The 13,050-nt window shown below is 36.0% G+C and overlaps 1 protein-coding gene across 1 annotated transcript in view; it reads right to left on the reverse strand.

Moving 5' to 3' along the window:
* Nucleotides 1–615: 615 nt before the first annotated feature.
* The window catches only part of LOC131928989 (protein O-mannosyl-transferase TMTC2), a 55,189-nt gene continuing 42,754 nt past the window's right edge, over nucleotides 616–13,050 (reverse strand). The window contains exons 3-13 of the mRNA XM_059285174.1: nucleotides 8,364–9,219; nucleotides 6,305–6,419; nucleotides 5,505–5,590; nucleotides 5,149–5,210; nucleotides 4,688–4,810; nucleotides 4,294–4,372; nucleotides 4,063–4,184; nucleotides 3,838–3,919; nucleotides 3,501–3,615; nucleotides 3,119–3,182; nucleotides 616–2,884 (exon numbers count right to left, since the gene is read on the reverse strand). Of these exons, the coding sequence (XP_059141157.1) occupies nucleotides 2,717–2,884; nucleotides 3,119–3,182; nucleotides 3,501–3,615; nucleotides 3,838–3,919; nucleotides 4,063–4,184; nucleotides 4,294–4,372; nucleotides 4,688–4,810; nucleotides 5,149–5,210; nucleotides 5,505–5,590; nucleotides 6,305–6,419; nucleotides 8,364–9,219 (1,872 nt within the window). The 3' untranslated portion in view covers nucleotides 616–2,716. The remainder of the gene's footprint in view (nucleotides 2,885–3,118; nucleotides 3,183–3,500; nucleotides 3,616–3,837; nucleotides 3,920–4,062; nucleotides 4,185–4,293; nucleotides 4,373–4,687; nucleotides 4,811–5,148; nucleotides 5,211–5,504; nucleotides 5,591–6,304; nucleotides 6,420–8,363; nucleotides 9,220–13,050) is intronic.

Below are 13,050 nucleotides of genomic sequence, written 5' to 3' on the forward strand. Positions count from 1 at the left end.
GGCAAACGTTCAAACCATTTCCATAAATTATTTCCCTTTTTCAAATAGTCAAATAGGGGTGCTCAAAAGCTCTTTTTAATAGATTTTTAATAATCAAATTAAAAAGCAATTACTTATCTTAATTATTATTTTAAAAAAAATAAGTACTAAAGAATGGTATAGTATAAAAATGAAACGTAGTTAAAGTTAATAATATAAATACAAAAAAATAACATAAAAATAAACATAACACGAGACACCATTACTTATACAAAGCTTCATATACTTTTAACCGACTTAATGATTAGAAGTATTAATCATAACTGAAAACAGAGATTTTCAAAACAGACCAATGCACTCATACACATGACATGTTGTGATTAGATTTAATTGAATTTTTTTTTCAAAACCCGATCAGGCTAGAAAGGAGTATCCTATATTCGTATTGTGTTTGTATGTTTGTGTATGTATATATATACATATATATAAATAAATAAATAAATATATATATATATATATATATATATATATATATATATATATATATACATATATATATATATACATATATGGGGGGCCCAAAAAAATTTTTTGCGGGGTGGCCCATTTTTTCTAGTTCCGCCACTGAATATAGGATGCACAGCATCCAAATATAGAAACATTAAAACATAAAAAAGTACCAAAGTTCACAATCCTGATATGTAAATACTAGAGAAATCTAAAAATTCTTAAAATAAAAATCAGAATAGCTAGTGATATAAGACATCTATGACAACAGATTTTTATCAAAATAGAGAAAATAACTGCTAAAGGATAAATTTTACTTATCTCTTACACAACCTATCTTTTTATTGCTTTTATTCAAGTCTATGTCTGATAATCTGCAGATAAGTAAAATTTGTAGATACTATTTTGATAAATCTGTGATAAAAGTCTATGTTCCTTGAGATCTGTTGTTATACCTAGATCTACATATTTTTTACAAAAGTTCTCTCTCCTAAATCTCAAAGTAACATCAATTATCTAATCAACACATATAATCATTTTTCATGAGACTAAAAACAGTACATAAAAATTTATAGCTATTTATAAATTAAACATACAATCAAATTATTAAGGGACGGTGGAGGCATTTTGTATCCACATGGGATTTCAGCTAACATTTTTGTGATTTAACTAAAGTGTTTCTCAGAGCTTATTTTTTGAAGTATTATTTTCAAAACAGAAATTTGAAGCAATAACAGATAGCACTAAGTCTTGTGTTTATTATTTTTGTACTGTTTGTTCTCGTTTTAGGGAAGTAGAACTATAGCTTTCTCCTTAAAATGTAGGCATTATTCATTCTTTATCAAATTTACAATTAATAAGTATAAGCAGCAAAACCATTAAAAATAACATTAAGAATGCTTTGCTACTCTAAACAATTTTTCAGCTCATTAAAAAATTCCTGCACCAAAGCTTTATTTATTTACTATAAGAAAATTGTAGGGGTATGCTTTAAACAGTAAATACTTAAAAATCATACTAAATGCTTAAACTGATACACTAAAACAAGAAGCATAAAAATCCAAGCAAATTGAACAAGCATGGGATAAATACATGAGATCACAGTAGTGTAAGTATCTACAAGTTTCATCGCAACAATTTCTTCTTTGTTTAGATGGCAGAAAAGTTTATACAAAAATAGAACCACTTGTAAAGACAGCAAGCATCAATGGAATGTATATTAGAAACTTTGTTGCCCAAATCTTTTTTCATCTAACATCAACATTTTTAAGATAAATTAGGCACAATACTACATTTGATACAATACATTCTAATATCCATAAAATTAAAATTCACCATTAAACAAAACCAATATAATGGACATACTTAGTGAAATTGAATTATTTAACTTTTTAATCTAAATCTTTTCTTTATAATTGCTCACATGAAGTCATTCCTCTTTACACTTAAATAGCAATTTAAGAAATATGTAAGGTAACTTCATGTTCATGCACAGTAAAACAAGGGAAATAACTCAATAGGAAAATTTTCCATTTCAGTATGCACCTAAGTTCATTTTGTACTCTATGATAAAAGTTTAAACTACCATAGGATACAAAAATTAAGCTAGATGAAACATAAATATCAATTATTTTTTAAGAGTTGTGTTTATATTTACCTACCTAATCTATTGAAGTGGGGACAGTTATAAAAGAAATTTTAAAATTTTAATTAACAATTCATTCGTTAAAAATTTTTTGCATTTGCCTTACGTCTGTAAACAGGTAAGAACATCATATGTATGGAATGTTTTATACTCACAGTTTTTTGGATTTGTAGAATAAAACAAAGGTAATGGCACACTAGAACTTTTTTGTCTCTTTAACATCTTAAAACATGGTGTGGGACTCACCAAGAAAAACAATGGAATTTGTTCTGACAATGCTAAACAAATTACTCCAACCAAACAAGTTGGATAAGTATTAAAATTTTAAAATGTAAGCCTCTTTGAATTATGACATCATGCAATATCTTTTCGGACAGGATAATATTATGGCATCTGACAATTAATGTTGCATGAATACATAAAGCATTTAATTTTTGTATGAAATTGAAAAAGAAATTATGAAATTTGTTTATGAATCCATTTTAAATAATGATTGAGGCTATTAAAACCTATTCATTACTTCCTTAATATCTGCTCTAGCTTTTAGCGATGATTTTGGTGTAACTAAACTTAACAGAACTTTGTTTATCTTTGTTTGTTGACATTCATTAAGTTTCTTAACCTCTGCAGGTTCTCAGTAGTGACTTTATCATTAGGCTTGAGCTCCAGAGCTTTCAGGTAAGCCTGCTCAGCTTGTGGGTATTTAGCATTGATGTGCAGCATTGCTCCGAGGTTCATCCATGCTGAGGGCTCCTGTCACAAATTTTAGACATTTTTTTAAGTTAAAGGAACATTGAAAACAAAATGTAAGCTCATGCTGCTTGATTAAAGAACTAAAGAACTGATTCAAGGATTTAGATTGTTTTTAAATATGTTACTGCCACTTTGACCATCCACCTCTCCAACCAGATGGTTTTAACTGCCTCTAACTTACAGCTTAACTGCTTAAAAAAATAAAAAACTAGTTTAAGAAATAATTAAAACTACCTTTGGTTTGAGTTTCACAGCTGATAAATATAACTCCTCTGCTTTTTGCTTCATTTCAGCCTCCCTGATATAAAAAAAAAATCAAATTTACAACTTGTAGAAAGAATAAAATCTTTTTTATCATTATAAAAATAATACTCAAGTCAGACATGCGCTAAAAATATAAGCTAATTCATTTATTACATTTAAAATGCATTTTCAATACATTTAAGGAAAAAATTTTTTTTTGTAAACTTTAATATTTGTTAATTTGCAGTCATTTGTTAATAAACATTAACATATAGTTGCGGAAACTAATGAGTTTAGCTATTAATATTATATTTAAAAAACATTCTGCTTATTTTATAAGCAAATTAATTTCACACACTTAGCAATAATTTACCTGTAGACATTTGCAGCATTAAAAACTATGTCAAAGTCATGATTCATGGCTGGGAGCAGCTTTTCAAATATTGCAATGCTATCAGTAAATCTGTGCATTGTAGCATACAGCTGGGCTATTTTGAACAAATAAAGGTCAGTTACAAGAAAATGTAGCTAACAATCTTAATTTAAAATTTTCTACAAGAAAATGTAACCTACAATCTTAATTTAAAATTTTCAACTAGAAAATGTAGCCTACAATCTTAATTTAAAATTTTCAAAAGAAAATGTAGTCTACAATCTTAATTACAAATTTCTAATATGGCTAATCATGCCAATAAAGTTTGTTTGTTTACCTCTATGAAAGTCAATGGCTGTGTCTGTGGGATTGTGCTGTTTAGCCTTGTCAAGCCATTTCTCTGCTTCTTCCCACTGAGACTGTGAATCAATATTAGTTTTAGGTGTTAAATACATTTTTACTCAAAAATTCATGTTTTGTTATTTAAACCTTGAAAGAAAAATACAAACTATAAAACTATACAATTTAATTGATATAAAATGTAAAAATGTTTTGATTCAACCTTGGCTTGGTTTAGCTTGGACATTGTTAAGTGTGCTGGGAGATGGTCATGTTTGCTCTTCAGGGCCTCTAGATACCATTTTTCAGCTTCTGCTAATTGTCCCATTTTAAAGTAAACTTCACCTAAAAATGTATTAAACGCCCAATTACATTTTGCACATAATGCTATTTTTCAAGTAAAAAACTGTTCATATGTTTATTTTCATTAAAATAATTGCAAACCTTGTTTTACCTATCATGTTATATAGACTCTGAGGAGCATAGTGGTCTGGCTTTCTTTCTAATGCCTTGTTAAACATTTCCAATGATTCCTAAGTAATGTAACAATATTATATCATGAACCTTAATAAAATATTTTGATAGTAATTCAGTAATGTTCAAAAACTTAACTTGCATTTTATAGGATACTTATGATTCATTGATATTTTACAGAAGTTAAAAAAAAAATAGTGTACTCTATAAATCAATGATTACAGGTATATTCAGAGAAATACCTTTTTAATTGGATAGAAATTGTTTTAAGCAAATATAATCTATATAATCCAAAATAAATGATTCCATGTATCCTCTAGTTGTGAACATAATTTTTTAAGCTTTAAGAAATTAGTCAGCTGACAGCCTAATACCTGCAGCTTATCCTGATCCATGAGTAGACGGCCATGATTGAACATACAGGAGATCTTTGTATTGTCATGGAGCCTGGGGTCTTTCAGACCTGAGGTGTCAAGGTCAGCACACCTGCTGTAGATCTGAAAGTACATTTTTTTTTTAATTTAAAATTTTTCTTCCCTTACTGAGCATATGTTGGTGTTTTTATTGAAATGACTTAATTAAAAAAAAAATAGTTATAAGAATTCAATGTTTAATGGATAAATGGAACATTTAAATTCAATTAATTCAAATATCATTTTCTTGTATTTAATTTAGGACTAAAGAATAAAAGACACTGTAGGCTCAAACAAGTTTGTTATTGAGTGTTACCCACAAATTAAACATAGTAAATTTAAATTAATTAATACAAAAACTTCCTTAGACAACAGGAATTTTTATGAGTAAAATTCTTTTTGCTTTTTCATGAGTTAATTACCTTTTTAGCAAGCTCATGATCTCCAATTTGTGAAGTTATAATACCAAGATTCAAATGTGCAACTATAAACAATTAAAACAATGATTACAATTAAACAATAGGTTTAATAAAAATGACAGAATGTTTACTAACATTTGGGGGAGTATGAGGCAACAGTAAGTTTTTTGTTTCCTTTCATCTATTATCTTTGACAAACTGTACATATTTTTTTTTTTGCAAATATAGCATTTTACCTTTCATAATCAATCACAATTATTAAAAATAAATAAATAAAGCTGGTGGTTTAATTAATTACCTTTCTAAGGTTGTATATATAGGCCATATATATTAATAAGTAAACAGTATATAAATAATACCTGATAATTTAGGCCGGAACTGAATTGCTTTTTTATAGCTCTCCACTGCTTCTTCAAATCTGTTCTGGTTCTGTAAAAGTATTCCACTGGAAAAGAAATGGGTGTGTGCTTTCATTTTGGTTGGGAACATGACATTTTTTTTTGTAAACATCAAAAAATAATTGTTAAGTTTCAAGTGTATTTGATGCAATGTGTTAGAGTTAAGTAGTTTGCTCTACAGTTTAAATTATCTAAAAAAAAGTTTTTATGAGTTTATGTTAATTTATCTTAACATTAAATTAAATATTACTACAGTCTGCTCATCTATAACCCTCAACAAAAAAAACATAAAACATACCCTTATCAAACCCCAAGCAAACTTAGCTTTTAGGTCAACATTAACTCAAAACTATAGTACATTTAATAGCTTATTATTATAATTTGTTTTATTTTCTACTTTTGAGCAATGCGTTTTTATTGAAGTAAAAATCAAATCCGATTCAAAACCCAATCATTAGCTTGGAACCTCTAAAAAAATTATATGCCCTTTTTAGTCTCAGGAAAGAAACAAACCAACCATAACCAAACAGTTCACTGTCAACAGCCAACTGATAACGCTAATAATTAAACTAGTGTCTAATTCAAATTAAAATATAGATATTCTTGCATTGTTATCTAAGATAAATGTATCTGTAAAGTGTAAAGTTTGGATGAAATAGAGGCATTGGAAGTGGTTCAAAATTGAGTAACAAGATTCGCCATAAACTCATAAACAAACAAGTATACATTGTAAACTAAACAAAAGCTTATAAAAATCCTACAGGTTGTAATGCACATCAGCCATGTTAGGTCTGTATGTCAGAGCATTTCTATAGGCCTGTTCTGCCTTGTCCACTTCGTGCTTATCATTGAAGATGTTGGCCAGATTTCCCCAGGCTAAAAAAACACATTAATTTACATAACTGGCAACTCAACTATTTTAAGAACATGAGTGAGAAAAAAAGAATCTAAATTATTTAAATATATAAGGGGAGAGCACTCAAGACAATAAAAGCTCAGGAAAAAACATCAGCTATCTCATAATTTATTCATATGTCCAGGTTATGTTTTTAACACATAAATGTCAAGCTATCTACTCCAGCTCCACAGAGGCTTCTGATATTTATATTTGTATTATAAACATGGCTAAAAATATCAGTTTTAAAACTATTGAGTGGCATTCAGTGTTTTTTCCAGGCATCTCTTAGGGGAAGGAGTAAAGCGAAAAATGTCTTCCGCCCTCCACCCTCTCCAAGAACGAAATAGAATTTGGTATTTATATACAAAATATGTACTTCAACTACAACCATTGCCCCCCCCCCCCCCCAAATAAAAAAAATAATAAATAAATCAATTGCCACACTCCCCTTCTAAGATTTTATTTCAATCGCAAAGGGGGGGGGGGGGGGCGGGGTGGACGTGGGTGTGCTAATGCCATACTTAACTGAGCACGATATTTAATGTCATTTCAAGTAAGTTCCCATGTATTGAATGAACTCGCTAAACGATGTGTCATAAATCTTAAGGGGGGACCAGTACTTAAAAATCGCATTTTCATTATCTTTTTGCCTATGTATATTTAATAGTCTAATGCAACTCTAACATCTCATCAATTACTTGAACTAATCTACTGTACTCAAAAAATGTGTTAGAATACTTATTTTAGTGTTTATAGATGCCTAGTTTGGATAACATTTTATTTTTTACAAAAATAAGCATTGACACTTTTTGGTCTACTCCAAATTTTCTAAAGAAGAAATATTAAAAACTGTCTTACAGAATACAGTGAAACTTGCACAGTCTTTACAATATAGGTTGTTCTACAAACTGATAGAAGCTTTTAATGATACCCTTCTTTATTTAATTTTTATGGTTGTTTAAAGTTCATGTCTCTCCACAAAGACTCTTTTTTCTAAGTGACTTTGAAAAAAATTCATATTTTAAAAAGTTTGTGTTTAATCTAAACATCCTTCTATCAGTTTGTTCTGTAACCATTTCTAAATGTGGCTTTTACTTTATGTATTATTATGTCTTATACGTACTGAGATTTTTAGCATACAAAATTGCATATAAAAATACATATAAACTCAACTTTTTGGGGTTCAACATTTGTTCTCAACATGTTTGAGATATGTTATCTTTAAAACATATCAATATCTTTGTTTTAGCTATGTAGACAATGTTCAATTGCTGATCTTTAATAAAATAAAAATTAAGTACCGGTCCCCCCTTAACCCCCAAAAAATCCTCAATTTTACGTGGCTACATTTTACCCTTTTCATTTGGGTCCTTTTTAAAAACTATCTTCCACATTTTTTTCTACAGTAAATATACGTAGCAGGCACTGAAGTTACAGTCTAGGGGAGGATGTATTTGGGTGTGGGTGTAAGACGGGATGACCTCACACTTGAGGGTTTGAGTTTGTGTGAAGATGTTAGACGGTGGATCACAATCTTGACACAGTCGACATAAGTTATTTATAGATTAGAGCATTTATTTATTCACCAGCTGAGATGACTTATAGATAGCCTTTTATTTCTAGATAGTCTTTTATTTCTAGATAGCCTTTTATTTCTAGATAGCCTTTTATTTCTAGATAGCCTTTTATTTCTAGATAGCTTTTTATTTATAGATAGCTTTTTATTTATAGATAGCCTTTTATTTATAGATAGCCTTTTATTTATAGGTAGCCTTTTATTTATAGATAGCCTTTTATTTATAGATAGCCTTTTATTTATAGATAGCCTTTTATTTATAGATGGCCTATATTTATTAATATATTTCCGTTTTTAAGGGTATAATCTGTAAGAGATGAGAACGACAGAGATTTACGAGGATTACCTTTGGCAGGATTGACGCCGATTCCAGCACTGTACAGCCGCTCTTCCGTCTGCCAGTCCCGATTCCTCAGCACGGTCTTAGCGCTGTAGGACACCACGAGAAGCACCAGTCCAGCCAGCACCAGCTTCCTCCTGGGTCCTTCCTTGGCGTGCGTGTAGAGCACCTGCACGCCCAGCCCGACCAACAGGCAGAAGCCCATGCTGGGGATGTACAGGATCCGCTCCGCCACGACGAAACCGACGTAGAAGAACAGGTTGGTGGCGGGGATGAAGGGGAAGACGATAAGGGCGAGGGAGATGACGATAATGTCCACCTGCCGAATGGAGACTGGTGGTGACGCCATTATTTTCCCGCCATTATTCTCATCATAAGATCTGGATTTCGACGATCCGTTGGAATGTGAAAAACTACTTCCGGATATGCCAGTTCCGTTCGTGTATGTCTTAGATGCCATGGCTGAATATTTCCGTTTGAAATATTTCGTTTGGTCGAAATCTGATGTCGCGTCGTCTTTTTGTATGGAGTTGAGCACGTGGAAAACAAGATAAAACATGGATGCATAGAATATCAAGGTGAAGATGTTTCTGTGGTCACCAAGCCCCTCCACCAGCGGCACCGCCTCCATCGACCAATCAAAACTCAGCACCTTCGGACACAGCAGCAGCCAAAAGTTCAACGAAGGGAGGTAATTGTAGGTCAGCACCCGGGCCGTCAGGCTGTCGGAGTCTGAGGCTGGGTTGTCAGAGGGAGCGAACTCCGGCGGCTTGTTGCCCATGAAGTAGATTCTGAAGCCCAGCAAACAGGAACCACAGACGGCCAGGAATATCAGACCTTCAAGGGCGGGGCGGAACTTGGGCTGAAAGAAAACAGGGTAACGATCAAATTTCCTCAAGTAACACTTCTATGATATAATTTATATTTTTGTATATTTTATATTCTGCACATAAATGACGTCACGTTAAGACCCTGATTGGTTTCTCCCACTCCATCGTCACACGCCGTCACCCCCCCCCCCCCCTTTTACCTAAAGTGACGTCACATTTCAGCTTAAATTCCTACTAATCAAATTTTCTTCATGAAAGTATGAACCTCCCCTTCCCCCGTTTTCACCTAGAAATGTCATATTATTTATGGTAGACACCCCCACCCCCCCTGAGCCAAAATGTTAAATATAACACTAGGCATAACCTGTTAAATTACACTAAGCATATTCCTCGCCACTATTCTCTAAAGAAGTCTATCACATGAAAAAAAAATTCTTGTTTGTTGACTCTAAGCGCAGCAAGTCTAAGATAATCCTAAAAGCAGCAAAATGTTTTCTCTGAGTTTTTAAAACACAGTAAACATTATTTAAATTTTGAAATTAAATATGTTTACCACCCCCCCCCCCCCTCTCACCCTCACCCCACCCCTAAAATACACAAGGCACAAATTGTAGCCGGAGCATACTCGGGCAGTCTGCGGCTGTGTGGAGGGGGAGAGGATGTTGTTTGAGGTGACCGACTAGCCAGTGTTCGAGGTGAGGGTGGGGTGAGGGGGGGGGGGGGGTAAAGTCAAAATTCCCCCACCCCCGGATCTTTATCAACTAAATGCAGGCGTGCAGTTTTCATTACAGTCGCGACATTGTCATGTTGTCAATACAGAATAAAGTGGAGGTGGGGGTGGGGTGGGGTTGAGGAGGCGGTGGAAGTTAGGGAGGAGGGCGGGTGATGCCAGAAATAAAAAAGTACAAGACCAATAAGAGAAGGAGAGAGAGAGAGAGAGAGAGAGAGAGAGAGAGAGAGAGAGAGAGGGGGAGAGAGAGAGAGAGAGAGATAAAGAAGGAGAGAATCAGAGAGAAAGAACGGGTTAAAATATTACCCGATTTCTATAAATAGATTTTTTTTCACCTCTTGTCTAAGCTGTTGACACACCAGTAATCGAATCCCTACCCAATCCTGAAATATGACTGCAGCTAAACTCTGGCTGCAGCTACAATTGAAGGCTAGCTATGTCGTGTTTGGCATCTCTTGTCTTTCCCCAGACACACACAAAAATCCATTACCAACCTTTCGTTTTCAATGCAAATGTTGAATCAGTTTTTTTCTCCTTCTCTTTGTACATGGTCTGGTCTCAACGCCAAGTTATTCAAGCTCTCCCCTCCTCCCCCACCCTGACTTGTTTGTTTAGCCAATCCTCTGTCCACCCCGAGCTTTTTTTTTTGCCGGACTCTCACCCCCCCCCTCCCCACCCCAGCCTTTATGTATTCTCAATTTGTTTAACGCAACCTTATCGCACAGCACACAACATTTAAAAAAAAAATCCCACCCCAACCGAATTTGTATATCCGCACCTCCAAAGATTTTTTCCCCTTCACACCCCTGACCCACTTTTTATAAGTAGCACCCTTAAACAATTATTTTCAGTTGCACCCCAATCAATTCGTCTATTCCCACCCCCAAACTAGATCGTCTATTCCCACCCCAACCAATTTGTCTATTCGCACCCCCAACCAATTTGTCTATTCGCACCCCCCAACCAATTTGTCTATTCGCACCCCCAACCGATTTGTCTATTCGCACCCCCAAACCAATTTGTCTATTCGCACCCCTCAACCAATTTGTCGAACTGCCCAGACACCCAAGCACTCGACAGCGTCATGCGCATTGAGCACCTCGTCACTCACATCCGGTGCTGCACGTGAGACGAGAAACAGGAAGTACATGACATAAGTGCCACGTGATCCTGAACACGCTCAGGGAAAGACAAACATTTTCTTAGGAGAGTAAAGGCCCCTAATTGGGTTCGTCTTTACTTTACACTGAAGACAAGCATGGGCAACGATCTAGTCTGACAGTTTTAAACAAAGAATTTCTCCCGAGTCATCACATTATATTAGCAGTGGTTTTGGCTAATTTTACTGAACCAAACGCCTATGTATGCTAAAATAAATAAATTAAATTAAAAATAAATAAATAAAAATACGAAAAAAAAAAACCCACACCAAAATTTAATTTACATTTTACACACCAACTGCATAATTATTTATTTTTAAAACGTAAGAAACCATTGTGAGAAATATTTTCGTACAAAACTATTAGCAAACATCTTTTATGGACATCTGGTAAATAAGAGGCCCCCTCCCCTCTCCATAGACTGGTGAAAACTAACAAGTTTCTTTACAGATTACTGACAAGGAGAGCAAACATTTCGACACTAACATTGATACATGATGTGTTTTTCTAACGATAATAATAGAAAAAAAAAAGGTTTGATTTCGGGGTTTGACCGTAGCGAAGTTTGGCGATATGGATTGTCGTTTTTTTTTTTTTTATCTATCGACCAATTTGGCGAGGGAAAGATCAGTTTTGACCGCGAAATGTGTCCACTAATAAATCACGGAATTAACTGAATAATTTGACGCGAGATCGAGGCTGTGATTGAGGGGGGGGGGGGGGGGGCACCGTTAAGCAGGCAGAGTTGGGTAGAGAGGGACAGAGAGACAAGGCGTAGTGTAATGTGTGGGGGTGGGGAGGGGGAGGGGTGAGAGTCGCAGGGTGTTATGGGGGGAGGGAGAGAGCAGTGGGGTGGTGAAATGTGGTTTTGTGATGGGGGAGGGTGGAGGGTATCGTCGCAAGGAGGAAGATGGAGTGGGGTGGAGGGAAGAGTGGGATAAAAGAAGAAATCTTCCCGGACATGCTGACTTCCCTTTACGTGGCGGGACGGTGCTGACAAATGGGAGACATCAATCAAAAGCTCCGGCACTATTTAACCACACACATTGTGCAAATATGTTATAAACACTACGTGACCGATTGTTAACCGATGCCGGTGGCGGTTATCTGGCTACAGACAGAAGAGGGAGTAGCGGCCCCTGACGCTGGGGGGGGGGGGGGGGGAGGTGGGGAGGGAGGGTTTCTAGCGACAGACAGAAGAGGGAGTAGCGGCCCCTGACGCTGGGGGGGGGGGGAGGGTTTCTAGCGACAGACAGAAGAGGGAGTAGCAGCCCCTGACGCTGGGGGGGGGGGAGGGTTTTTAGCGACAGACAGAAGAGGGAGTAGCGGCCCCTGACGCTGGGGGGGGGGGGAGGGTTTTTAGCGACAGACAGAAGAGGGAGTAGCGGCCCCTGACGCTGGGGGGGGGGGAGGGTTTCTAGCGACAGACAGAAGAGGGAGTAGCAGCCCCTGACGCTGGGGGGGGGGGGGGGAGGGTTTCTAGCGACAGACAGAAGAGGGAGTAGCAGCCCCTGACGCTGGGGGGGGGGGGGGAGGGTTTTTAGCGACAGACAGAAGAGGGAGTAGCGGCCCCTGACGCTGGGGGGGGGGGAGGGTTTTTAGCGACAGACAGAAGAGGGAGTAGCGGCCCCTGACGCTGGGGGGGGGAGGGTTTCTAGCGACAGACAGAAGAGGGAGTAGCAGCCCCTGACGCTGGGGGGGGGGGGGGGAGGGTTTTTAGCGACAGACAGAAGAGGGAGTAGCGGCCCCTGTCGCTGGTGGATTAAAAAATAAAACAGTACATCGCAGTGAGGAACTGACTCAAAGAGGCACTCACTTACAAAATGCCCATTGCCGAGGAACTGACTTAATGACTTGTCCCCAGTGCCGACTGACTGGCTAAAAGAATGACTGTCCCCAGTGACCGGGCCATTAAGTCAGTGTAATAAATGACTTTAACGGTCACCAATCACTGGCGTGGCCCACTAAATATT

Source organism: Physella acuta, unplaced genomic scaffold (genome assembly GCF_028476545.2).
Source record: "Physella acuta isolate Inbredline_101_S28 unplaced genomic scaffold, ASM2847654v3 ptg001581l, whole genome shotgun sequence".
NCBI classification, from domain to species: Eukaryota; Metazoa; Mollusca; class Gastropoda; family Physidae; genus Physella; species Physella acuta.